Source organism: Balaenoptera borealis (assembly GCF_965194805.1).
Source record: "Balaenoptera borealis genome assembly, chromosome: 15".
Taxonomy (NCBI): domain Eukaryota; kingdom Metazoa; phylum Chordata; class Mammalia; order Artiodactyla; family Balaenopteridae; genus Balaenoptera; species Balaenoptera borealis.
This window is the reverse complement of record NC_138871.1, coordinates 5011982-5038678: the sequence shown is the minus strand read 5'-3', so window position 1 is coordinate 5038678 and position 26697 is coordinate 5011982. Positions and strand designations below refer to the sequence as shown.

At 40.1% G+C, this 26697-nt stretch overlaps 1 protein-coding gene across 2 annotated transcripts in view; it reads left to right on the top strand.

Moving 5' to 3' along the window:
• Positions 1 to 23913: 23913 nt before the first annotated feature.
• Positions 23914 to 26697, top strand: part of IL1RL2 (interleukin 1 receptor like 2) — a 59978-nt gene continuing 57194 nt past the window's right edge. The window contains exon 1 of one of the 2 annotated variants that reach the window (XM_082357390.1): positions 23914 to 26127. In XM_082357390.1, coding sequence (XP_082213516.1) covers positions 26043 to 26127 — 85 coding nt within the window. In that variant the 5' untranslated portion in view covers positions 23914 to 26042. The remainder of the gene's footprint in view (positions 26128 to 26697) is intronic. The other variant, XM_082357389.1, reaches the window with a different exon arrangement.

Genomic DNA, 26697 nt, shown 5'->3' with positions numbered 1-26697 from the left:
GAAGGGAGTGGCATGATATACTTAAAGTGATGAAAGGGAAGAACCTACAACCAAGAGTACTCTACCCAGCAAGGATCTCATTCAGATTCGATGGAGAAATCAAAAGCTTTACAGACAAGCAAAAGCTAAGAGAATTCAGCACCACCAAACCAGCTCTACAACAAATGCTAAAGGAACTTCTCTAAATGGGAAACACAAAAGAAGAAAAGGACCTACAAAAACAAACCCAAAACAATTAAGAAAATGGTCATAGGAACATATATATCGATAATTACCTTAAACGTGAATGGATTAAATGCTCCAACCAAAAGACACAGGCTTGCTGAATGGATACAAAAACAAGACCCATATATATGCGGTCTACAAGAGACCCTCTTCAGACCTAGGGACACATACAGACTGAAAGTGAGGGGATGGAAAAAGATATTCCATGCAAATGGAAATCAAAAGAAAGCTGGAGTAGTTATACTCATATCAGATAAAATAGACTTTAAAATAAAGAATGTAACAAGAGACAAGGAAGGACACTACATAATGATCAAGGGATCAGTCCAAGAAGAAGATATAACAATTTTAAATATATATGCACCCAACATAGGAGCACCTCAATACATAAGGCAACTGCTAACAGCTATAAAACAAGAAATCGACAGTAACACAATAATAGTGGGGGAGTTTAAAACCTCACTTACACCAATGGGGAGATCATCCGAAATGAAAATAAATAAGGAAACAGAAGCTTTAAATGACACAATAGACCAGATAGATTTAATTGATATTTATAGGACATTCCATCAAAAACCAGCAGATTTCACTTTCTTCTCAAGTGCGCACGGATCATTCTCCAGGATAGATCACATCTTGGGTCACAAATCAAGCCTCAGTAAACTTAAGAAAATTGAAATCATATCAGGCATCTTTTCTGACCACAATGCTATGAGATTAGAAATGAATTACAGGGGGGAAAAATGTAGAAAACACAAACACATGGAGGCTAAACAATACGTTACTAAATAACCAAGAGATCACTGAAGAAATCAAAGAGGAAATCAAAAAATACCTAGAGACAAATGACAACGAAAACACGACGATCCAAAACCTATGGGATGCAGCAAAAGCAGTTCTAAGAGGGACGATTATAGCTATACAAGCCTACCTCGAGAAACAAGAAAAATCTCAGGTAAACAATCTAACCTTACACCTAAAGGAACTAGAGAAAGAAGAACAGACAAAACCCAAACTTAGCAGAAGGAAAGAAATCATAAAGATCAGAGCAGAAAAAATGAAATAGAGACAAAGAAAACAATAGCAAAGATCAATAAAACTAAAAGCTGGTTCTTTGAGAAGATAAAACATAATTGATAAACCATTAGCCAGACTCATCAAGAAAATAGGGAGAGGACTCAAATCAATATAATTAGAAATGAAGAAGGAGAAGTTACAACAGACACTAAAGAAATACAAAGCATCCTAAGAGACTATTACAAGCAACTCTATGCCAATAAAATGGACAACCTGGAAGAAATGGACAAATTCTTAGAAAGGTATAACCTTCCAAGACTGAACCAGGAAGAAACAAAATATGAACAGACCAATCACAAGTAATGAAATTGAAACTCTGATTAAAAATCTTCCAACAAACAGAAGTCCAGGACCAGATGGCTTCACAGGTGAATTCTATCAAACATTTAGAGAAGAGCTAACACCCATTCTTCTCAAACTCTTCCAAAAAATTGCAGAGGAAGGAACACCCCCAAATTCATTCTATGAGGCCACCATCACCCTGATACCAAAACCAGACAAAGATACAAGAAAAGAAAATTACAGACCAATATCACTGATGAATATAGATGCAAAAATCCTCAACAAAATACTAGCAAACAGAATCCAACAACACATTAAAAGGATCATGCACCACGATCAAGTGGGATTTATCCCAGGGATGCAAGGATTCTTCGATATATGCAAATCAATCAATGTGATACACCATATTGACAAATTGAAGAATTAAAAACCATATCATCATCTCAATAAATGCAGAAAAAGCTTTTGACAAAATTCGACACCCATTTATGATAAAAACTCTCCAGAAAGTGGGCATAGAGGGAACCTACCTCAACATAATAAAGGCCATACATGACAAACCCACAGCAAACATCATTGTCAATGGTGAAAAACTGAAAGCATTTCCTCTAAGATCAGGAACGAGACAAGGATGTCCACTCTCACCACTATTATTCAACATAGTTTTGGAAGTCCTAGCCACGGCAATCAGAGAAGAAAAAGAAAGAAAAGGAATACAAATTGGAAAAGAAGAAGTAAAACTGTCACTGTTTGCAGATGACATGATACTATACATAGAGAATCCTAAAAATGCCACCAGAAAACTACTAGATCTGATCAATGAATTTGGTAAAGTTGCAGGATACAAAATTAATGCACAGAAATCTCTTGCATTCCTATACACTAACGATGAAAAATCTGAAAGAGAAAGTATGGAAACACTCCCATTTACCATTGCAACAAAAAGAATAAAATACCTAGGAATAAACCTACCTAGGTAGACAAAAGACCTGTATGCAGAAAACTATAAGACACTGATGAAAGGAATTAAAGATGATACCAACAGATGGAGAGATATACCGTGTTCTTGGATTGGAAGAATCAGTATTGTGAAAATGACTATACTACCCAAAGCAATCTACAGATTCAATGCAATCCCTATCAAATTACCAATGGCATTTTTTACAGAACTAGAAAAAATCATCTTAAAATTTGTATGGAGACACAAAAGACCCCGAATAGCCAAAGCAGTCTTGAGGGAAAAAAAAGGAGCTGGAGGAATCAGACTCCCTGACTTCAGACTATACTACAAAGCTACAGTAATCAAGACAATATAAACTGGCACAAAAACAGAAACATAGATCAATGGAACAACATAGAAAGCCCAGAGATTAAACCCACGCACCTATGGGCAACTAACCTGTGACAAAGGAGGCAAATATATACAAAGGAGAAAAGACAGTCTCTTCAATAAGTGGTGCTGGGAAAACTGGACAGCTATATGTAAAAGAATGAAATTAGAACACTCCCTAACACCATACACAAAAATAAACTCCAAATGGATTCGAGACCTAAATGTAAGACCGGACACTATCAAACTCTTAGAGGAAAACATAGGAAGAACACTCTTTGACATAAATCACAGCAAGATTTTTTTGGTCTACCTCCTAGAGTATTGGAAATAAAAACAAAAATAAACAAATGGGACCTAATGAAACTTCAAAGCTTTTACACAGCAAAGGATACCATAAACAAGACGAAAAGACAACCCTCAGAATGGGAGAAAATATTTGCAAATGAATCAACGGACAAAGGATTAATCTCCAAAATATATAAACAGCTCATGCAGCTCAATATTAAAGAAACAAACAACCCAATCCAAAAATGGGCAGAACACCTAAATAGACATTTCTCCAAAGAAGACATACACATAGCCAAGAAGCACATGAAAGGCTGCTCAACATCACTAATTATTAGAGAAATGCAAATCAATACTACAATGAGGTATCACCTCACACCAGTTAGAATGGGCATCATCAGAAAATCTACAAAAGACAAATGCTGGAGAGGGTGTGGAGAAAAGGGAACACTCTTGCACTGTTGGTGGGAATGTAAATTGATACAGCCACTATGGAGAACAGTATGGAGGTTCCTTATAAAACTAAAAATAGAATTACGATATGATCCAGCAATCCCACTACTGGGCATAGACCCAGAGAATACCATAATTCAAAAAGACGCATGCACCCCAATGTTCATTGCAGCACTATTTACAATAGCCAGGTCGTGGAAGCAACCTAAATGCCCATCGACAGACGAATGGCTAAAGAAGACGTGGTACATATATACACTGGAATATTACTCAGCCCTACAAAGGAACGAAATTGAGTCATTCGTGGAGACGTGGATGGATCTAGAGGCTGTCATACAGAGTGAAGTAAGTCAGAAAGAGAAAAACAAATATCGTACATTAACGCATGTATGTAGAACCTAGAAAAATGGTACAGATGAACCGGTTTGCAGGGCAGAAGTTGAGACACAGATGTAGAGAACAAACGTATGGACACCAAGGGGGGAAAACCGTGGGGAGGTGGGGATGATGGTGTGCTAAATTTGGCGATTGGGGTTGACATGTATACACTGATGTGTATAAAATTGATGACTAATAAGAACCTGCAGTATAAACAAACAAAGAAACAAACAAACACAGCTTGAATTTTATATCTGCTTTTGCATTTGATCTGGTGAATTTCCACACATCTTGTATCCTCTGGAAAACCCCGCTGTACACTTATGAGATGAGAGTAAAAAAGGAAAATATCATCTTAGTATTACCACAAAAATACTTTTGATCTCAGGCACCTCCTGAAAGTGCCTCACTATCTCCATGGGGTTCTGGACCACTCTTCCCAAACTGTTTATGTGTAGGATAAAAGAAGCATAGGAGTTATCACCATTGGATAAAGCAAAATTTTCCATGTGTTTAACCAGTACTGGCTGTTTAACCTAGTATTTAAGCAGTATGACAGCCAGACTCCAGAACTGAGGTGGGCGGGATAGCCAAAACCTCCAAGCATTGAACTGGGAGTCAGTTCCACTTCGTGTGCTTTTTAAAAGTAGTTGTTGTTCAGTGTTTTTGTGTGCTACTCTTAACCAGTGGGAGAAGAAAGTTGAGCCATATCCCTGGGGAAGAACCAAAGAATTTGAGACATAAAAATGACCTTTAAAAATAATCTAGTCATAACATTTTAGACTTTTCAGAATTGAAAAGTACCTGAGAGGTCATCTAATCCAATCCTTAAGCTTTATAATAATTATAAGTAGTACTTGTGATGTACAGCCTAAGTGCTTTACATACAGTCAGCCTCTCTCTTTCTCGTGTTATTTTGATCTTTACTGTTTCTTTTTAATGTTTTTTATAGTAGACAATGTAAAATATGTACCCCATCACCCACCTTGTACTACCTCTACTCACTCCAGACTGTTCCCTGGATTATTGGATGCCAATTCTAGACATTTTATAACATCATCTACAAACATATCCATATACATCTCTAAAAGATAACGGCTTTGAATAACCATAATTCCATTCTTATACTTAAAAATTTAACAATAATGCTTTAACAGCAGCAAAACCCAGTGAGTGTTTGCATTTCCCCAATTGTATCATACATACATACTTTTTTTTCTAGTGTGTTTGCATTGGAATGCAAATAAATTTGTACAGTACAGTTGGTTGATTTATCTTTTAAGACTGTCCATCTCTCTTTTTTTCTTTTGTAACTTTTTCTTGTGAAAACTGGGTCATTTCTCTTGTAGTTTCCTTCAGTCTGAATTTTGCTGATCACATCTCTGTGGTGCCTTTAGTATGTTCCTTTCCCTTCTGCATTTCCCTTAAATTGGTACTTAAATTTAGAAGTTTGCTCAGACTTCAAGAGTGGTAAGTACTTCTATCAGGAGGTATTGACTCTCTTTTTGTGATGTCAGTAGCTATTAATGATCTTTGCTTAGATCCATTAAATCATTAAGAGCTGCAAAATAGTGATATTCTAATCTGTTATTCTTTATTTATTAGATGGAATACTTCTATAAAGAGAAACTCTCCCTTATCTACTATGTGATTACCCAGTTGTATAGTTCATATAAGAAAGTCAGGATAAATGCTTGATTCTTTCTTTTGATTCATCAATTTTCAGAATAATGAATTGGTTTACTAGCATTCACCAGTGGTGACCTGTTAGGGTTTTTTGTTTTGCTTTGGTTTTGGTATCATTATGAATGCCTAGACTTAAACATTTTTTAATATGCTTCAATCCATTGCTGTTATCATTGTACATTATTCCTTACCTAGTAATTTTACATGTTTGCTCTTCTAATAGACTAAGCTTGAAGATGAGGACATGTCTTAGTCATCTTTGTGTCCCTGGTGCCTAGCACATGGCTTTCAATAAACGTTTGTTAAATGAAAAAAATATATATAACCTCCCACAATTATGGGATGGATTTATGTGATTAACACCAGGCTATGGTCATTTAAGTTTAAAGGCTCCCTTATGTTGGGAACAATTAAACCACACTAAGGATAACCAGCCTAGTAACACTAGGAAATTGGGCTGTGTGCCCTATGGACAATGCCAATGTATAATTTCCCTTAAAGATAAGCAGTGGTATAGAGCAGACTAAGTCAGATGACCTGGGGATATACTGAGCTGCACCTGATGGAAGTTCTTAAATTGCTACTTATGAACTTACCGGATATATTATTTGTAGATTTTTAAAATTTGTTTTACAAAATTGTTGATTCTTCTATTACCAAATGTGTGGCTGAGGGGCTTCCCTGGTGGCGCAGTGGTTGAGGGTCTGCCTGCCAATGCAGGGCACACGGGTTCGGGCCCTGGTCTGGGAGGATCCCACATGCCACAGAGTAGCTAGGCCCTTGAGCCACAATTACTGAGCCTGCGCGTCTGGAGCCTGTGCTCCGCAACAAGAGAGGCCGCGATAGTGAGAGGCCCGCGCACCGCGATGAAGAGTGGCCCCCGCTTGCCACAACTAGAGAAAGCCTTCGCACAGAGACGAAGACCCAACACAGCCAAAAATAAATAAATAAATAAAAACAAAGTAAACAATGCGTTTAAAAAAATACATTAAAAATAAAAATGCGTGGCTGAGACCTCGATAAAAATAATGACGACTGTGTGACTTGAAACAGCTGACCAGATATATAGTTCCATGTAAGATCAGTGATTGTAATAGTGTAGCTCTAGATATGAGAAGACGCAACAAGAGGGAATTTCTTCCTGGGCCATAACAGACTAGTAAGACAGGTGGTCCAGAGACTTTTGGCTACTAGTAATAAGGCCTAGTCCAGTAATAGCACTTTGAGTGGCCTATTAAAATCCTCGCCTGACCTAGGAATGAACATTCCTAGCACCATGGGATGAAATGGTCATGAAATGCCTTCCAAACCATGGTCGAATTTATCACCATGAGGGGCCCCTGCCGACCAAAACTTGGCACTTGCCATCTGCCTCTGCAAGGATTAAGTCACAAGCCACTGCCGTTGCTGACCTTCAACACACCCTGAAAGGAGTTCAGGGTGAAGATCAGCAATGAGGCACTCCGTGTTCTGAGAAAAACTGGCAGAACAGGCCTTCAGATAGTGAGATATTTTCAGAAGAAGCTTTCAGGAGCCCAAATTCTTGCATCTCCTCATATCTACAAAAGCACTAAAATCATTAATGGCGACACCTGCTTTGTCCATTAAGGAGAGAAACGTAATTGAAAGTCAAAATGGAGTAGCTGTGGTTCAGACAACCAAGGTAAAACTGGGTGGCCATGTGGATGTCATTCCATATACAATCGTGTATTGCCAAGAACTTGAATTCCCTGAGTTGTGTCAGACTGAAACACCACCAGCCATTCTGAAAAAAGTGTCTGCTGGTGAAACTGAACAGGACCCTGTGGGTTCCTCAGTCAAGTTTGTGATTAATCTCTCTATCCAAAACATTACTCTTTTTTGTTATTGTTGTTCTGCATCTGTCCCTACTCAGGATTAAGGGGTATCAAGCAAAGGGGGGATGGAACCAATCAGAACCCTGCAGGCCACCCTCCCCCGCCCCAGTACAAAAGCCCCTCCATGTCGCATGCTTCTTGTTTATAGAAAAGCTGAGTCTCAAAAGAGCAGGCGGAAGCCACTAATGATTAGGAAAATTGGGTCACAGACTCAGTGTCTGATACATATTCCCGAGTTGTTTTACAGATACTGTAACTGCTACCAGAGGAAAAAGCCAACTGCCTGATGACCAGACTGCGGCCATGACACAAGCTGCTCCATCTTGAGCAATACTGAGCCTATTGCTAGCACAATTCCAAGAACTGGCCTTAAGACAATGGTATTAACACTATTGCTCATAATCTATATATTTGTGGGCGTCTGAATAATTGCAGCTTGTTCTGCCCATATATGTAAGTGGGCAACTACAACTGTCAGCCAAGAGATGCTACAAACCCACATCGACATCTTCCAGTCTAAGAATACGGTGCCCTCTGTCAGCAGGAAGAAGTTAAAGATGGACCTTCACCCATAATCTCATAGAAATGGAATGATGTTCTGACAAAGGGGATTTACAAGCAGCTTTTGGCAGGAAAGCTCTCTTTGCAGGAGGCACCCTATTGCCTTGTTACTAACCTTAAACCAGATGCCCCCATGCTCTACTAGTCTCCAGCCCTAGTACATCTTTCAAATATTTGATCACACAATATCTTGCCTAATCTATTGGTTCTTTCTGTAAATCAACGTAGAAGAGTAAGTAATTAACAGATGACCAGATACTGTCCCTAGCTCTACCTTCAGTAATCTCATGAACACACTGTGTGAAAAAGAAAGTATCTAAAGAAAAATCACCAGATGTCACAAGACTGTACACAACCCTACACACACCCTGTGCTTTTCGTACACCTCAGGAGGAGAGAGCTGTGACTCCTTTGCAAAGGTTTTCACGAGCACCATCTGTAGGCTGAAAGCATGTTCTGGTGGGACTCCAATGTCAAGCTGTTCTGGTGAAAACACTTTAAGGTGAGGTCTATCAAAAATTAATCAGGGACTTCCCTGGCGCTCCAGTGGTTAAGACCTCACCTTCCAAAGCAAGGGGTGCAGGTTCAATCCCTGGTTGGGGAGCTAAGATCCCCCATGCCTCGTGGCCAAAAAACCGAAACATAAAACAGAAGCAACACTGTGACAAATTTAATAAAGTCTTTAAAAATGGCTCACATTAAATTTAAAAAACCTTAAAAAAAAAAAAAAAAAGAAAAGTCAATCAGCTCAATCCCCACTGTCATTTTTTCCCAGGGCTCCTTTGGGGAATTAGGCACCTCATGTCCAAGGGAGCCCCAGGACTCCCTGTTCATTCTTCAGAGTGTTAGTCTCTGTCTACCATGCCAGAAGCTCTCATCTTTTGTTGTTTTTCCTCTTATGTTTTAGCCTAGGGCAACCTGAATTCCAATGTTATTTCTCCTGACGGTAAGTGCATTGTTTCTTCCCCAGTAGTGGCTTACGTCTCTTTGGGTTACTTGCCTTCCGGGAATCCAGTGTCACTGCCAAAAAAGTGAAGTTTTTGTTTTGTATATTTTTCTTCTGTGTCTGTTCTCTGTTGAGCACTTAAAAGGAACATTTACCAATGGAGAAAGCGCATTAGGTTCATTCCAAATGCTCTAAATTTTGCAACTTTTCTCCCAATATCTGAGGAACTTTGCACCCCTTCCTCAGAAAAGGTCAAATTTACCATTCTAATATTTTCAGGGGCCTCAAGATCTGCATTAGTATAATGTCTGTAGGCCTGATAAAGATTTTCCAAAAATTCGAAGAGGTCTCCGTTTTTTTAATTTCTTGAATTTTGTTCAAATTCTTTTGCTTTGGTTTCCCTTTTCAAAAAACTGCCACCATGCACTTCTGGGAGTACTCTAATAAGGGCATTTGTCCTTTATTAGGGTCCCAATTTGGTTTACCTGTGGGTGCTGCTAAGTGGGCTTCACGTGTAGAAGATCCTCCCTGTAAGGAGGGTTTCGATCTTTCCAATTAAACAAGCCTGAGAAACCCAGCCAGCTGGTCATTTGCATTTAGGCCCCCTGTGAGATGACAGCATAAAGTACACTATCCTGCCCCGGGAGTGACTCCTGGCTCAAACTGGGTGCCCTTTTGAGTCTTAGAAGCCGATACCAGACCAAATCCCTGTGCTCCAGGAACTAACGCAGGATTTTCTAATTGATCCCTGTAAGGATGGACAGCCGTGAGCCCCAGTGTCAGGAACTGGACCTGGAGAGACACGGAAGGTGGTGGAGGGGTGGGTATAGTGGAATGATGGCTACAGTGGCAGGGACACCTACGTCAGCTGGAGGAGTTAAGGTCTGAAGCAATATATCCTCACCCTCATTACCTTCCTTTTCTTATTTTCCCTGATGTAATCGCAGAAATGCTTGTACGTAAAGAATTTCATCATTCTTTCCCTCTTCTTCACAGAATAGCCACCATAGAACCATCAATAGCAATTGATCATCTCTAACCATTAACAGGATGCCTTTCTGCCTGGGCATCAGGCAACCTGGCTGATTTCTGGACTGGGGCTTTTGGTGATTTTAGGAACCAAGTGGAACCTTTCTCTTCTCCCTGGGAATGTCCTACAGCCAGGGCTTTTTTACTTCTATTCCTTTTCTCTATTCGACATCTGTAGAAGTTTTAAATATCACAAAATTTTTTTAGCAATAAACGTGGAAACAGTACAGACAAAATGAAAAGTTAGAACACACCCTCACACCATACACAAGAATAAACTCAAAATGGCTTAAGGATTTAAATGAGACATGACACCATAAAACTCCTAGAAGAGAACATAGGTAAACACTGTCAGACATAAATTGTACCAATGTTTTCTTAGGTCAGTCTCCCAAGGCAATAGAAATAAAAGCAAAAATAAACAAATGGGAACTAATTAAACTTGGAAACTTTTGCACAGCCAAGGAAGTCATAAACATAATGGAAAGAACTTAAGGAATGGGAAAAAACATTTGCAAATGATGTAACCGAGCAGAGATTAATTTCCAAAATACACAGACAGCACCTACAACTCAATATCAAAAGAAAAACCCAATCATATAATGGGCAGACGACCGAAAAGACCTTTTTTTAAAGAATACATACATACAGATGGCCAATAGGCACAAGAAAAGATGCTCAACATCACTAATTTTTAGAGAGATACAAATCAAAACTGCAATGATGTACCACCTCAATCTGGTCAGAACGGCCATCATTAAAACATCTACAAATAACAAATGCTGGAGAGGTTGTAGAGAAAATGGAACCCTCCTACACTGTTGGTGGGAATGTAAATTGGTGGAGCCACTATGGAGAACAGTATGGAGGTTCCTCAAAAAACTAAAAATAGAGTTGCCATATGATCCAGCAATCCCACTCCTGGGCATATTATCCAGACAAAGCTCTAATTCAGACAGATACATGCACCCCAATGTTCACAGCAGCAGTATTCACAATAACCAAGACATGGACGCAATCTAAATGTCCATCAACAAATGAACGGATAAAGAAGATGTGGTACATATATATAATGGAATATTACTCAGCCATAAAAATGAATGAAATGCCATTTGCAGCAACATGGATAGAACTAGAGATCATATTAAAGGAAGTAAGTCAGATAGAGAAAGACAAATAACGTGTGATATCACTGATTTGTGGAATCCAAAATATGACTCAAATGAGCCTATCTATGAAACAGGAGAACTCACAGATGTAGAGAACAGACGGGTGGTTGCCAAGGGATAGGGAGGTGGGGGAGGGATGGAGTGGGAGTTTGGGAGTAGCAGGTGGAAACTATTATATATGGGGTGGATAAACAACAAGGTCCTACTGTAGAGCACAGGGGGCTAAATTCAATACCCCGTAATAAGCCATGATGGAATGGATTATGAAAAACAACATATATACATGTACACACACATATATATATAACTGAAACAGTTTGTTGTACAGTAGAAATTAACACAACATTGTAAATCTACTAAACTTCAATAAAATACATTTTAAAAAAACCGAAGAAGCAAATGAACTGGTTCACAAATTGGGTAAAAGCCCAGCAACTCTTTCCTCTCTGCAACAGGGTGCCCCACTCAAATACAAAACAAACTGGCTTATTCCGCAGAATAAAAGCCCCAAACGGAGAGGTTTCTGGCTGCACACACCAGAGCAACTTACCCCACTGCGTGGAGGCCTTCGGCTCCCAAATGTTGATTCCTTGCTCCAATTGCCAGGCGCTGGGGCGGCCAGAATGTTGACGGGAAGATCCTCGGACAAGCAGTCCCGGCAGCGGCCAGGGCCTTACCCCCAAATTCCCAGGCTGCGATCAGCTGGCCAGGAGCAGCAAGGCCCCTGGTGGGTTTCAGCAAAATCTGTTGCCAAGTCCAAACTTTACTACTTACCACGTGACAGGCCAATAAATTGAAAGTCGAGCTGTTGGGGCAAGAACTAGCGACTTTATTCGGAAAGCCAGCAGACCGAGAAGATAGCAGACTCCCACCCCCAAAACACCACCTTGCCTGAGTTAGAATTCACGCTTCTTTTATACTCAAAGGGCGGGAGTCAAGTCAAACACTTCCTGGGTCAGGTGAGCTGCAGAGGGGAGGTGTTAACTTCTCCTGTCCTGCAGGCATTCACAGGTGGGCCTGGTCAGGATGTCTCCGGTGAGCTAAACAGAGGTATTTTTAGCTTCATGATCATTACCTGAGAGGCAGGGTTCCCAGAGATGGACCATGATGTATAATTAACGCTTACAGGCAACACCCATTTAGTGATTAACTTGTAGTTGAATACAAAGGTTTTTCCCTATGACAGAAAGTCTACGTCCAATATCTGAGACAGAATCTCAATATATTTTCTTAGTTTTACCTCTTGATCAGTACAAGTAAAAGAGTAAATTCGTTTAATCCAGAATGAATCTTTTTCAAATTTTGGGGATTGGGGAGTGGAGGGAGAGGAGGGCAGATAGTCCTGGTGTCAGCTTCTAAAAATGATAATAGCTTCTATTTAATCCAATTTTAGCAAGTCGGGACCTGGCTTGGTGTTTACGATACAGTAGGTTTCACAAACATTCACTGAAGGGCTAAGTATAAATAGCATACAGTTAGAAAATCAGAGATTTCCATAAGCTAGTTTGTCAAAAGAAAACCTTTTCCCCTTTGAGGCAAGAATCTGTGAGTGTGGTGAGTTTGGCTTAATGTGGAGGCCACAGAGAGGGTAGCAGGTGGGGAAGAGAATGATCTGGGAGTAGAAGGGGGAAGTCCTTTCTTACTAAAATAAAATGCACAGGTGAATCATGACAAGAGCAAGAATTCAAAAAACAGGGAAAAAATAGACACCCCCTGAAAAAATGTACATGGGGAGACAGCTGGGAGGGACATTTTTGTTGCACTAACATTTATTTTGCAACTAAAGTACGTGTGTGTGTGTGTGTGTGTGTGTGTGTGTTGGTTTTAGGGAGAGGAAGAGCTATAGGAAATAGATGACAATATTTAAAGTGAATATTAATTTTTAATCTCCACACATGCTTGTCTTAACATGCACGGCTCAGATGCCTTCTAGGGAAGGTCTGGCTGTTTAAAGTTCATACATCCTGTATGTTCACCTTAAATCTGCTGCCCAAACACAAAGGCAGCAATCACTACAAATTTCAGCTGTCAGACCAGTTGAGTCTGGACCACCTGAGTCATCAAGACTCACAGGATCCTGTTGACTTGCTCTGGGCTCAGCCAGCGGGGAGATGACTTTACTCAGAGTGAAAGTCAAGGAAGCCTGTTTTTCTCAGAACCTTTGACCTGAAAGTGACCCCAAGTGTCACTTAGTTCCTGTTTCTGGGTCTGAGATGAGTTGCACTGATACCAGTCTGCAGTGTTCACTGGTTTTCCTTTCATTAAACACATCCTGGAACGAGATTCCTCGGACGTCTTCAGTGCGAGTGTATTGCATGTTTAACGGCCGTAGTGTGAACCCTTTTCTGCCTTTGCTCACGTGGTGAATCGTGCCTGGCTACTCAATTTTTCCCTCCTCAGCCATCTCACGTCGCTTATCCCTCTTAGCCTGAGACAGATTCCTGCCTCCCATGTGCCTTTTAGTTGTGGACAGTAGCCTTTTAAGTACTTTATTGTTACATGATATTCCATAATCCTTCCGTCCACACTACACTTAATTGCTTCTGAAGTCTTATGTTTCCCCCAAGTGGTTCCCAGTCTTTCATCAAATTCTAAAATAGGGGAATATTTTTGCTCTCAAGTTGACTTTCGGATTGTTTTAAAAGTTCTATGTGCCTAACATATTAGACACTGAGAAAATTTCCAAGTTCAAAACAAACTAGTCATAGAGTGTAGTGTGGAGAGAAAGCCGCTCAGGAAACGAACTCATACAATAGATGGTCTTAAATCCCTGGCTGAAACATTTGGACTTTATTATCTGGAGTTGGTATATGCGAGCTCTTGGAGATTTTTAAATGGGAGAACACTAAGGCGTAAAGTGTTGATGGAGGGGTGGGTATTTTTATGAAGGCAAATTAGCAGGGAGTAAAGGGTCAGAGAGGGAGGTCTTAGGAACTTGGGACAGAAATCCCTCTGTGAGTTGATTGTATTAGGAACATTTTTCTTAAATAAATTAAAAATACTTTTTTGTATGATAGAAGCAATGTAGGTTTGAGAGAACACAGAAATTTCTGAAAAGTATAAGGAAGAAAAAACTAACAACTAGAGATAATTATTAACATTTCATTGTAGTTCTATGGATATAATTGAGATCATATAATATATGCAGTTTAACACCTTAACTTTTTAAACTTAGTAAAAATATTTGCCCACATTACTATTATTTAAAATATGATCTATGAATGATCATTCAGTTTATCAAGTGGATGCTCTATACTTTAGCTTTTCTGCTTTGGTTGTACATCTAGATTATTTCCAGTTTGTAGCTCTCAGGGGTCAAAATGAAGTAGTCATCTTTGCCCAAATATCTTTGTCCACTTCCTTGATGATTAGCTTAGCATAGATTCTTAGGATCAATGGGCCAGAGGGCAATGGACCTTTTCATGTTCTTCACTAATTGTGTTCTGTAGAGACATTTGCTTTGCTTTCCCATAGGAAGTGTGTGACACTGAAAAGAGTCATTTAAAAATCTTTGTGAACTTGATAGACACAAAGGGTATCACTGTGATAAATATTTATCTGCAAGTTAAATAATGTGGTTGAAAGGTTCAGTCAACATTCACTGTACCTGTGGGGGGCAGCCCTTGCCCCCAAATTTGTTACAATTCTCAGCTAGTTAGCAAGAGGGCTGAGAAGGGAGCCCAGATGTTCTGCCTCCCAGATAAATGACCTCTTTAACTCACCATCTTTTACCAGATGACATTGACTAAGGATAAATGTAAGACCCTTCACTTCCAATAAGGAACATGCCTAAACCCTGGTGGAAAAAATATGCTTAGTGGCTACAAAAGTGAAAAAAAAAACATTTAGGGTGTTGGTGTGCAGAAACCCCAGAATGAAAACCAAAGCAAAACAAACATGTACAAGCCAAACCAGACCACAGGTGATGTTAACACAAGCCTAACACTTAGAATGTCAGGGATGAAGGTCCCATGTTCTCCATGTTTGAGAGGTCAGCAGCTTAGTTGATTTGCGGGCTGTTGGAGGCCCTGATTTCAGGTACTAGGTCTGGAGCGATCAATGGTTGCAGGAGCTCTGGCGACATTGCATGTGTGGCAACGTGGAAGACTGCATTCTTCTTTCTATGGATCCGAAGGATGGAACAAGAATCCCTACATGGCTGAGGTTTCCTCTTCCTTTTAGGAAGGAGGGATTGGCTGGTAGGCCTACAATTTGGAATGGGCTGCCTTGGAGGGAATGAGTTCCCTCAAGTCTGATCTGAATAAACTCTTGGCAAGAATATGAAGATATCTGAACACTGGGTGTGAGACTAAGATGGGTGACTTGTGGGTGGGATGTTTCTAGAGGGGTGCTGTCCAGAGCCAAGTTGACCGGTGCTGGCTGGGTTGGGGGGGGGGGTGTGATTACGGCCGTTTTGTGTGTGTGTGTGTGTGTGTGTGTGTGTGTGTGCACGCACGTACGTGCATGCACGCTCGCACGTAAATTGTGAGGCCTGAAAAGTGTTAATTATTGCCCCATGTGTAGGAGGGTGCTTATTACTCTGCTCAAGTGATAGCCAAACCTTAGGTTCCATTCCAACCCTGTGACGTTGTGATTCTCTGAATTTGATTTAAGATAGACTGACTTGAAGAAGGAACAGAGAGACCCTCTAATGTATCGCAAATGGGTCTCCATATGTGCATGTCCACTGACATTGGCCTACACCTGCCACATCACCTCATTCTTACTGGGAAACTAGCTGCAGGTTACGTTCAATGGGAAATGATCAGCTAGTTAGTTAGAACAAATAATATTACTATGCATTATATTATATATACATTCGTATATGAAATCTTTAATAAAATGTATTGCCCTGCTACTCTTCTGAATGAACATCACATCCTTGTCTGAAGATCAAATCAATTGAGGGTACAATTCAACTAGTTCGAACTGAGCAATGCATCCGTTGCACTCAAAGCATTGTTTCATACCTGCTCAGGATGAGGTAATGAATTGGTAGAGGAATTGTTTCAGCTCATAAAAAAAAAACAAAAACAATTGAAAGAGTCCATTACCTGTGGCTTGTGGCTAATGGCATGAATATCTAAGGATATTCTCACTGCAAAGCTATCTGCAATATTAAATACTGTGGCAAGGAAGAATTAGTCATAAGATGATGGTAACAAACTGTGCTCATCAAGTTTCTATTATTGTCAGGCGCTCTGCAAAAGAGGTTTTACAAATGTCACCTCTGAAAAGTGGGTCTAATCATCGCTATTTTATAGATAAAGCGTGCTGCTGGGTTTGAGCTCCCTGTCAGCGAGAGAACAGTGAGGTACACCTGTGCTTCACTTTGAAGGTAACCACGTGAAACATCAGAGGTAGAATTTAATGAGTTATCTACAAATCGATGAGAGGAAGACAAACAACCAGGTGGGGAAAACGGAAAAAACATGAGAAGTTATTTCACACAGAGGACACAGGATGAACAGAGGCAAAGATGTTCCACCTTCTTAGTAATTAGAGAATTGTAAAATAAAATCATACAATAGCTTTTCCATCACTGGGCTGGCAAAACTGGCAAAATATAAAAGTCTGACATACCAAATATTGGCAAGAATATGAAGCAATGAAATACTTATCCTCCAAAGAATACTAAATGGAGAAAATTAGGGTTTCCTAGTATAGTTGAAGATGCACCTACCCAGTGATCCTGCATTTTCACTCACTGGACAATCTCTCAAAAACCCACACAAGAGGACATTACAAAAATCTTCACAGCAGCACTATTTTTAAAGCAAAGCATAAATTTGATATTTAAATATCCAACTTAAATATCCAAAGGAGATAGATACAAAAATTGTGGAATATTCATACAATAGAATACAATATAGTAGTTTCCTTGAGTGAACTAGAATTACACTTCTCAAAATATTTGAATGTCACAAATATAATATTGAATGAAATAAAACGTTGCATAAGTATATAGTACTTTTTATATAAACGCTAAAAAACCCTACACAAGAATATATTGCTTAAGGAATACACACACACACACACACACACACACACACACACACATCAGAATGATAAACAAGTTTAGGATGGTGAGTTTGGAGGGTGGGAGAGAGGTACACAGGAAACTTGGTAATTATGATTTCTAAGGCTGGGTCTTGCTTATATGACTTATGACTTATTGAATTATTTAGCTGTTAACTATTGCTGACGCCCATTAAAATAGAAAATTTTAAATGTGAAAATCAGAGAGGAAGAATAAAGTGAATTAATTGAGGAAGTTTCAGCAGAAAGCAGCATTTCTCATCGCCATAACAAAGCAAACCTGTTTGGATTCCTTCCTTCCCCTTTCTCATTAGCAAACAATGTTCTCCAGTTTCTCTGATTTTTCAGGGTAGTTGAGAACCTGCAGTAAAGGTTTTGATTTTCTGTTGTTTTTAATTGCAAAGGTTGCAATCCCCAAGTCAGTTGTGCCTTCAGAGCCAAGCGGTTCATTCCCCCAGTACCGGGAAACACATTTGGTACAGAAACCATCTCTGGAAGTGCAAGTTTCGCGTCCTCAGCCTCACCAACAAAGTGAAGTGTCAGCCATGTCCCATCAGAGGGAGGCCTGCAGGAGGGCTGGGACGCCCGTCTTAACTTCCTAAGCTTTGGAGCAACTATACTGACTGAACTTGGCATGCAAGTTGATCCTCAAACTATACAAAACAGGATAGGACACAGATTCCTCTATTTATAAGGTAGAAACTGAACAAGACAACAAAAAAGATTCAGAAATAACTTTCAACACTGCTTATAACAATAGTTCTGTATGCGAATCACTTGATATTTTTTATAGTAATGCTAGTTTGCGGGCATAAAGCTTGCAAAATGTATAAGTACAGAGGAAACTCACTTAATGCTGATGCCAGGGGGAAAGTAATAAAGATCTCCACTTCCGGCTTACCAAGGGGGCCTCAGAGTAAAGAGCCCTAGGGAGCCCTGAGATCTTTTAAAAAGATCCCTGAAATCAAAACCATTTTCATCGTAGTATTAAGACCTTCTCTGTCTTTTTTACTCTCATTCCCTCACCAGTGGACAGTGGAATTTCTCAGAGGCTACATGACATGTAACATCATAAGAGACTGGATATGAGAATCCAACTGTCTTCTGTTAAATTAGACATTAAATAAGAGATTTCCAAACACTGAGTATGCGTATGTAGAGGTATGTAGAACAATACCACTTTTCTCAGTAAGTCTGTTTGTTTTGGAAAGTAGAGTTATTTTTCATAAAATATATGATATTTATATTAATGTGTAGAGAGTTTATTGTTATTTTAAGTAAATAAGAAAATAAATGTTTAAACCACTCTCCAGTTTAATTTCTAACATAGTAAATATCGACAGATATAACCCACATAAACAAAAGCACTTTGGAATCCTCAATAATTTTTGAGTGTAGAAATTTGCAAACCACTGGCTTCCAGCTTATCACAGAAAGCTTTGCTGTCATCTCCTCTTGCTGCTATGGCTGCTTTTCTCACTGTTCGGAATCCCACAAGGACCACCAGAAATAGCTTGGCCAGAAATCTGTTGAATGGAGATTACATTTTATATTTTTTTCTAAGTCTCAGTGTCCTCCAGGATGTCTCCGGGTGTCTCCTGATGGTCAGGGCAACAAGTCCCTGTTGATATCGTCAGAGTTGGAAGTTTCAGACGGGAACAGTTTTCCTGCTCCAGGTATTTGAGGATCCCCGTGGGATGTCTGCTTTACAGAAGGTAACAGCACGACCCAGGCAGATAAATAATATTCCTTAAAAGCCATCTGGGGATATTAACCAAGGTGGCAGAGTAGAAGGATGTGCTCTCACTCCCTCTTGCGAGAACACCAGAATCACAACTGGCTGCTGGACAATCATCGACAGGAAGACACTGGACTTCACCAAGGAGGATACCCCACATCCAAGGACAGAGGAAAAGCCACAGTGAGACGGTAGGAGGGGCGCAATCAGAGTAAAATCAAATCCCATAAGTGCTGGGTGGGTGACTCACAGACTGGTGAACACTTATACCACAGAAGTCCACCCACTGGAGTGAAGGTTCTGAGCACCACGTCAGGCTTCCCAACCTGGGGGTCCGGCAACGGGAGGAGGAATTCATAGAGAATCAGACTTTGAAGCCTAGTGGGAATTGATTGCAAGACTTTGACAGGACTGGGGGAAACAGAGACCCCATTCTTGGAGGGCACACACAAAATAGTGTGTGCACTGGGACCCAGGGGAAGGAGCAGTGACCCTGGGGGAGAATGAACCAGACATACCTGCTGGTGTTGGGGGGTCTCCTGCAGAGGTGGGGGCTGGCTCTGTTTCACCGTGGGGACAAGGACACTGGCAGCGGAGGTTCTGGGAAGTACTCCTTGGTGTGAGCCCTCCCAGAGTCTGCCATTAGCCCCACCAAAGAGCCCGGGTAGGCTCCAGTGTTGGGTTGCCTCAGGCAAAATAACCAACAGGGAGGGAACCCAGCCCCACCCATCAACAGTCAAGTGGATTAAAGTTTTACGGAGCTCTGACTACCACAGCAACAGTCAGCTCTACCCACCACCAGAGCCTCCCATCAAGCCTCTTAGATAGCCTCAACCACCAGAGGGCAGACAGCAGAAGCAAGAAAAACTACAATCCTGCAGCCTGTGGGGAAAAAAACACATTTACAGAAAGATAGACAAGATGAAAAGGCAGAGGGCTATATACCAGATGAAGGAACAAGAAAAAACCCCAGAAAAACAACTAAATGAAGTGGAGATAGGCAACCTTCCAGAAAAAGAATTCAGAATAATGATAGTGAAGATGATCCAGGACCTCAGAATAAGAATGGAGGCAAAGATTGAGAAGATGCAAGAAATGATTAACAAAGACCTAGAAGAATTAAAGAACAAACAAACAGAGATGAACAATACAATAACTGAAATGAAAACTACACTAGAAGGAATCAATAGTAGAATAACTGAGGCAGAAGAATGGATAAGTGACCTGGAAGACAGAATGGTGGAATTCACTGCTGCGGAACAGACTAAAGAACAAAGAATGAAAAGAAATGAAGACAGCCTAAGAGACCTCTGGGACAATATTAAACGCAACAACATTCGCATTATAGGGGTCCCAGAAGGAGAAGAGAGAGAGAAAGGACCAGAGAAAATATTTGAAGAGATTATAGTCAAAAACTTCCCTAACATGGGAAAGGAAATAGCCACCCAAGTCCAGGAAGTGCAGAGAGTCCCATACAGGATAAACCCAAGGAGAAACACGCCGAGACACATAGTAATCAAAGTGGCAAAAATTAAAGACAAAGAAAAATTACTGAAAGCAGCAAGGGAAAAACGACAAATAACATACAAGGGAACTCCCATAAGGTTAACAGCTGATTTCTCAGCAGAAACTCTACAAGCCAGAAGGGAGTGGCATGATATACTTAAAGTGATGAAAGGGAAGAACCTACAACCAAGATTACTCTACCCGGCAAGGATCTCATTCAGATTTAATGGAGAAATCAAAAGCTTTACAGATAAGCCAAAGCTAAGAGAATTCAGCACCACCAAACCAGCTCTACAACAAATGCTAAAGGAACTTCTCTAAGTGGGAAACACAAGAGAAGAAAAGGACCTACAAAAACAAACCCAAAACAATTAAGAAAATGGTCATAGGAACATACATATCAATAATTACCTTAAACATGAATGGATTAAATGCTCCAGACAAAAGACACAGGCTTGCTGAATGGATAGAAAAAAAAGACCCATATATATGCTGTCTACAAGAGACGCACTTTAGACCTAGGGACACATACAGACTGAAAGTGAGGGGATGGAAAAAGATATTCCATGCAAATGGAAATCAAAAGAAAGCTGGAGTAGCTATACTCATATCAGATAAAATAGACTTTAAAATAAAGAATGTTACAAGAGACAAGGAAGGACACTACATAATGATCAAGGGATCAATCCAAGAAGAAGATATAACAATTATAAATATATCTGCACCCAACATAGGAGCACCTCAATACATAAGGCAACTGCTAACAGCTATAAAAGAGGAAATTGACAGTAACAAAATAATAGTGGGGGACATTAACACCTCACTTACACCAATGGACAGATCATTCAAAATGAAAATAAATAAGGAAACAGAAGCTTTAAATGACACAATAGACCAGATAGATTTAATTGATATTTATAGGACATTCCATCCAAAAACAGCAGATTACACGTTCTTCTCAAGTGCGCACGGAACATTCTCCAGGATAGATAGATCATATCTTGGGTCACAAATCAAGCCTCAGCAAATTTAAGAAAATTGAAATCATATTAGGCATCTTTTCTGACCACAATGCTATGAGATTAGAAATGAATTACAGGCGAAAAAAACATAAAAGACACAAACACATGGAGGCTAAACAATACGTTACTAAATAACCAAGAGATCACTGAAGAAATCAAAGAGGAAATCAAAAAATACCTAGAGACAAATGGCAATGAAAACACCATGATCCAAAACCTATGGGATGCAGCAAGAGCAGTTCTAAGACGGAAGTTTATAGCTATACAAGCCTACCTAAAGAAACAAGAAAAATCTCAACTAAACAATCTAACCTTACACCTAAAGGAACTAGAGAAAGAAGAACAAACAAAACCCAAAGTTAGCAGAAGGAAAGAAATCAAAAAGATCAGAGCAGAAATAAATGAAATAGAAACAAAGAAAACAATAGCAAAGATCAATAAAACTAAAAGCCGGTTCTCTGAGAAGATAAACAAAATTGATAAGCCATTAGCCAGACTCATCAAGAAAAAGAGGGAGAGGACTGAAATCAATAAAATCAGAAATGAAAAAGGAGAAGTTACAACAGACACCACAGAAATACAAAGCATCCTAAGAGACTACTACAAGCAACTTTATGCCAATAAAATGGACAACCTGGAAGAAATGGTATAACCTTCCAAGACTGAACCAGGAAGAAGCAGAAAATATGAACAGACCAATCACAAGTAATGAAATTGAAACTGTGATTAAAAATCTTCCAACAAACAAAAGTCCAGGACCAGATGGCTTCACAGGTGAATTCTATCAAACATTTAGAGAAGAGCTAACACCTATCCTTCTCAAACTCTTCCAAAAAATTGTAGAGGAAGGAACACTCCCAAACTCATTCTATGAGGCCACCATCACCCTGATCCCCAAACCAGACAAAGATACTACAAAAAAAGAAAATTACAGACCAATATCACTGATGAATATAGATGCAGAAATCCTCAACAAAATACTAGCAAACAGAATCCAACAACACATTAAAAGGATCATACACCACGATCAAGTGGGATTTATCCCAGGGATGCAAGGATTCAATATACGCATATCAATCAATGTGATACACCATATTAACAAATTGAAGAATAAAAACCATATGATCATCTCAATAGATGCAGAAAAAGCTTTTGACAAAATTCAACACCCATTTATGATAAAAACTCTCCAGAAAGTGGGCATAGAGGGAACCTACCTCAACATAATAAAGGCCATATACGACACTTCCACAGCCAACATCATTCTCAACGGTGAAAAACTGAAAGCATTTCCTCTAAGATCAGGAACGAGACAAGGATGTCCACTCTCACCACTATTATTCAACATAGTTCTGGAAGTCCTAGCCACGGCAATCAGAGAAGAAAAAGAAATAAAAGGAATACAAACCGGAAAAGAAGAAGTAAAACTGTCACTGTTTGCAGATGACATGATACTACACATAGAGAATCCTAAAACTGCCACCAGAAAACTGCTAGAGCTAATTAATGAATATGGTAAAGTTGCAGGATACAAAATTAATGCACAGAAATCTCTTGCATTCCTATACACTAATGATGAAAAATCTGAAAGAGAAATTATGGAAACACTCCCATTTACCATTGCAACAAACAGAATAAAATACCTAGGAATAAACCTACCTAGGGAGACAAAAAACCTGTTTGCAAAAAACTATAAGACACTGATGAAAGAAATTAAAGATGCTACCAACAGATGGAGAGATATACCATGTTCTTGGATTGGAAGAATCAACATTGTGAAAATGATTATACTACCCAAAGCAATCTACAGATTCAATGCAATCCCTATCAAGCTACCAATGGCATTTTTTATGGAGCTAGAACAAATCATCTTAAAATTTGTACGGAGACACAAAAGACCCCGAATAGCCAAAGCAGTCTTGAGGGAGAAAAACGGAGCTGGAGGAATCAGACTCCCTGACTTCAGAGTATACTACAAAGCTACAGTAATCAAGACAATATGGTACTGGCACAAAAACAGAAACATAGATCAATGGAAAAAGATAGAAAGCCCAGAGATAAACCCTCGCACCTATGGTCAACTAATCTATGACAAAGGAGACAAAGATATACAATGGAAAAAAGACAGTCTCTTCAATAAGTGGTGCTGGGAAAACTGGACAGCTACATGTCAAAGAATGAAATTAGAATACTCCCTAACACCATACGCAAAAATAAACTCAAAATGGATTAGAGACCTAAATGTAAGACTGGACACTATAAAACTCTTAGTGGAAAGCATAGAAAGAACACTCTTTGACATAAATCACAGCAAGATCTTTTTTGATCCACCTCCTAGAGTAATGGAAATAAAAACAGAAATAAACAAATGGGACCTAATGAAACTTCAAAGCTTTTGCACAGCAAAGGAAACCATAAACAAGACGAAAAGACAACCCTCAGAATGGGAGAAAATATTTGCAAACGAATCAAAGGACAAAGGATTAATCTCCAAAATATATAAACAGCTCATTCAGCTCAATATTAAAGAAACAAACACCTCAATCCAAAAATGGGAAGAAGACCTAAATACACATTTCTCCAAAGAAGACATACAGACGGCCACGAAGCACATGAAAAGATGCTCAACATCACTAATTATTAGAGAAATGCAAATCAAAACTACAATGAGGTATCACCTCACACCAGTTAGAATGGGCATCATCAGAAAATCTACAAACAACAAATGCTGGAGAGGGTGTGGAGAAAAGGGAACCCTCTTGCACTGTTGGTGGGAATGTAAATTGATACAGCCACTATGGAGAACAATATGGAGGTTCCTTAAAAAACTAAAAATAGAATTACCATATGATCCAGCAATCCCACTACTGGGCATATACCCAGAGAAAAACCGTAATTCAAAAAGACACATGCACCCGAATGTTCATTGCAGCACTATTTACAATAGCCAGGTCATGGAAGCAACCTAAATGCCCATCGACAGACGGATGGATAAAGAAGTAGTGGTACATATATACAATGGAATATTACTCAGCCATAAAAAGGAACGAAATTGAGTCATTTGTTGAGACGTGGATGGATCTAGAGACTGTCATACAGAGTGAAGTAAGTCAGAAAGAGAAAAACAAATATCGTATATTAACGCATGTATGTGGAACCTAGAAAAATGGTACAGATGAACCAGTTTGCAGGGCAGAAGTTGAGACACAGATGTAGAGAACAGACATATGGACACAAAGGGGGTAAAAACGCGGTGGAGTGGGGATGGTGGTGTGCTGAATTGGGTGATTGGGATTGACATGTATACACTGATGTGTATAAAATTGATGACTAATAAGAACCTGCAGTATAAAAAAACAAAGAAACAAAACAACTAATACTAAACTTTCATTGGGTTATTTGTATGGAAATATGTTAATATAACTGTTTCAGACATTACATGAAATTTCTAAAAATCTTATATGTTCTGGTATAATGTTATAAGTCATAATCCTAGTTATTACTTTAAAATGTATATCTCAGAAATAACTAATTTTCTTGTCAACTGCATTATTATGAACTTTCATCAAATCTTTAATCGTGGTCATTTTTAAGTCTTTTGTCATTTACAGACAGTTCTGGGTGTACTCTGATGCTTTTGTAAATATGTTCCTATAAAAGGTTTTCATCTTCAGGAAATTCATGGAAAAGACTCTGACAAGTACAGGTTTCTGGTAACTGACTGTACTGCTGAACTGAATGAATAAGCATTTTCAGAACTCTAATGAAAAACTGATGAACTCATAAAAGTGCTAACAAAAGATCAAGATAAAAAAAATTAATTACATGGGACTGAGTGAACTGATGAGGATGAGTATAATTTTTGTGACTTTCTGTCTGAATTAAAAAAAAAAATCCCACTAGGACTCAGAGGCAAAGAATATACAAATCAATTTTCACTGCAAAGTAGAGGAGCTGTTACAGTGGAGGATTACTGGACTGAATGTCAGTATTATGACATAGTAGGAGTGTGTTTCATGTTTGGTAATTGCAATCATTGTTGCTTTTGTTGTGGTCATCCATGTACAATGCTTGGTGTCAGTCTATTTATCTCTTGTAAAAATAAAATACAGTGTGTGTGTGTGTGAAAAAAATAAAATAAAATAAATACAGGTATTGAAAAAAAAAAAAAAAGCCATCTGGGTCGGCGTCTACTTTGGGGGCATTCTATATAGGCCAATGCAGGGCATGTAATAACTCCCTGAATGGAGTTCGGAAAGGAAGGAGTAGTTCATGTGGTGGGACAATTTGGAATAGATTTCAGCAGACAATTAATGGGGATGTAGGACTTCTTAGCTGCCAGAAAAACCGGCTAAAAGCCTTCAAACCCACTTCCTAGTGCGATGGCACGCTCCTTCCTAAGCTACCACTGCGAAGGTAGGGCTGCCCCGCCCACCGTAGTGAGGAACTAGCCTGGTATGGAAATGCCACGACAGAGCTCAGTCCCGGGCTGTCAGTCTCCACTTTCTAGGAGCTCCTGCGCGCTCCGATCCAGTCCTGCAGGTACACAGCCGGCTCGCGGAGTCTGCAGCTGAGCAGGGCGCGGGCGGGGCGAGGAGATGGCAAAAATGTGCGCGACTGGGGCGGGGGGCGGCGATCGGGACTCCCGGGCGGCCCCTGACCGGCTGGGCGACCTTGGGGGAGCGGACTCCGTCTGTGGGCGAAGGTGTGGAGGCCGCGTCCACTGCCGGCCCGTCTTCCTCCCTCTTTTCCTGCCGGCCTTTGCCATATAGGCCTAAGCTGCCTTCTCCCGAGTGAGCAGGTTTCCGTTTAGACGGCCGGGCCCAGGAGGATCCTGAGGCTGAGGACGCGCAGGGAAGGCTACGCGCGACGCACGGTGGGCACCCGGGCGCCACCACGGGGAGCGGGGGCCGCGGGCTGAGGCGGGCGGGTCGGGCGGCGAGCTGCGTGGCAGAATGGGACGTCCCTGCGCCCCCAAAGGAGGCGACCGGGCAGCCTGGAAGAGGGGACCCGCCCCGATGCCCGCACTGCGCCTCCCGACCCCTCCCGACCCCTCCCACTGATGCCTCTCCCCCCAGATTCTGGAGGTGGGCGCTCGGAGCAAGGGCGGGG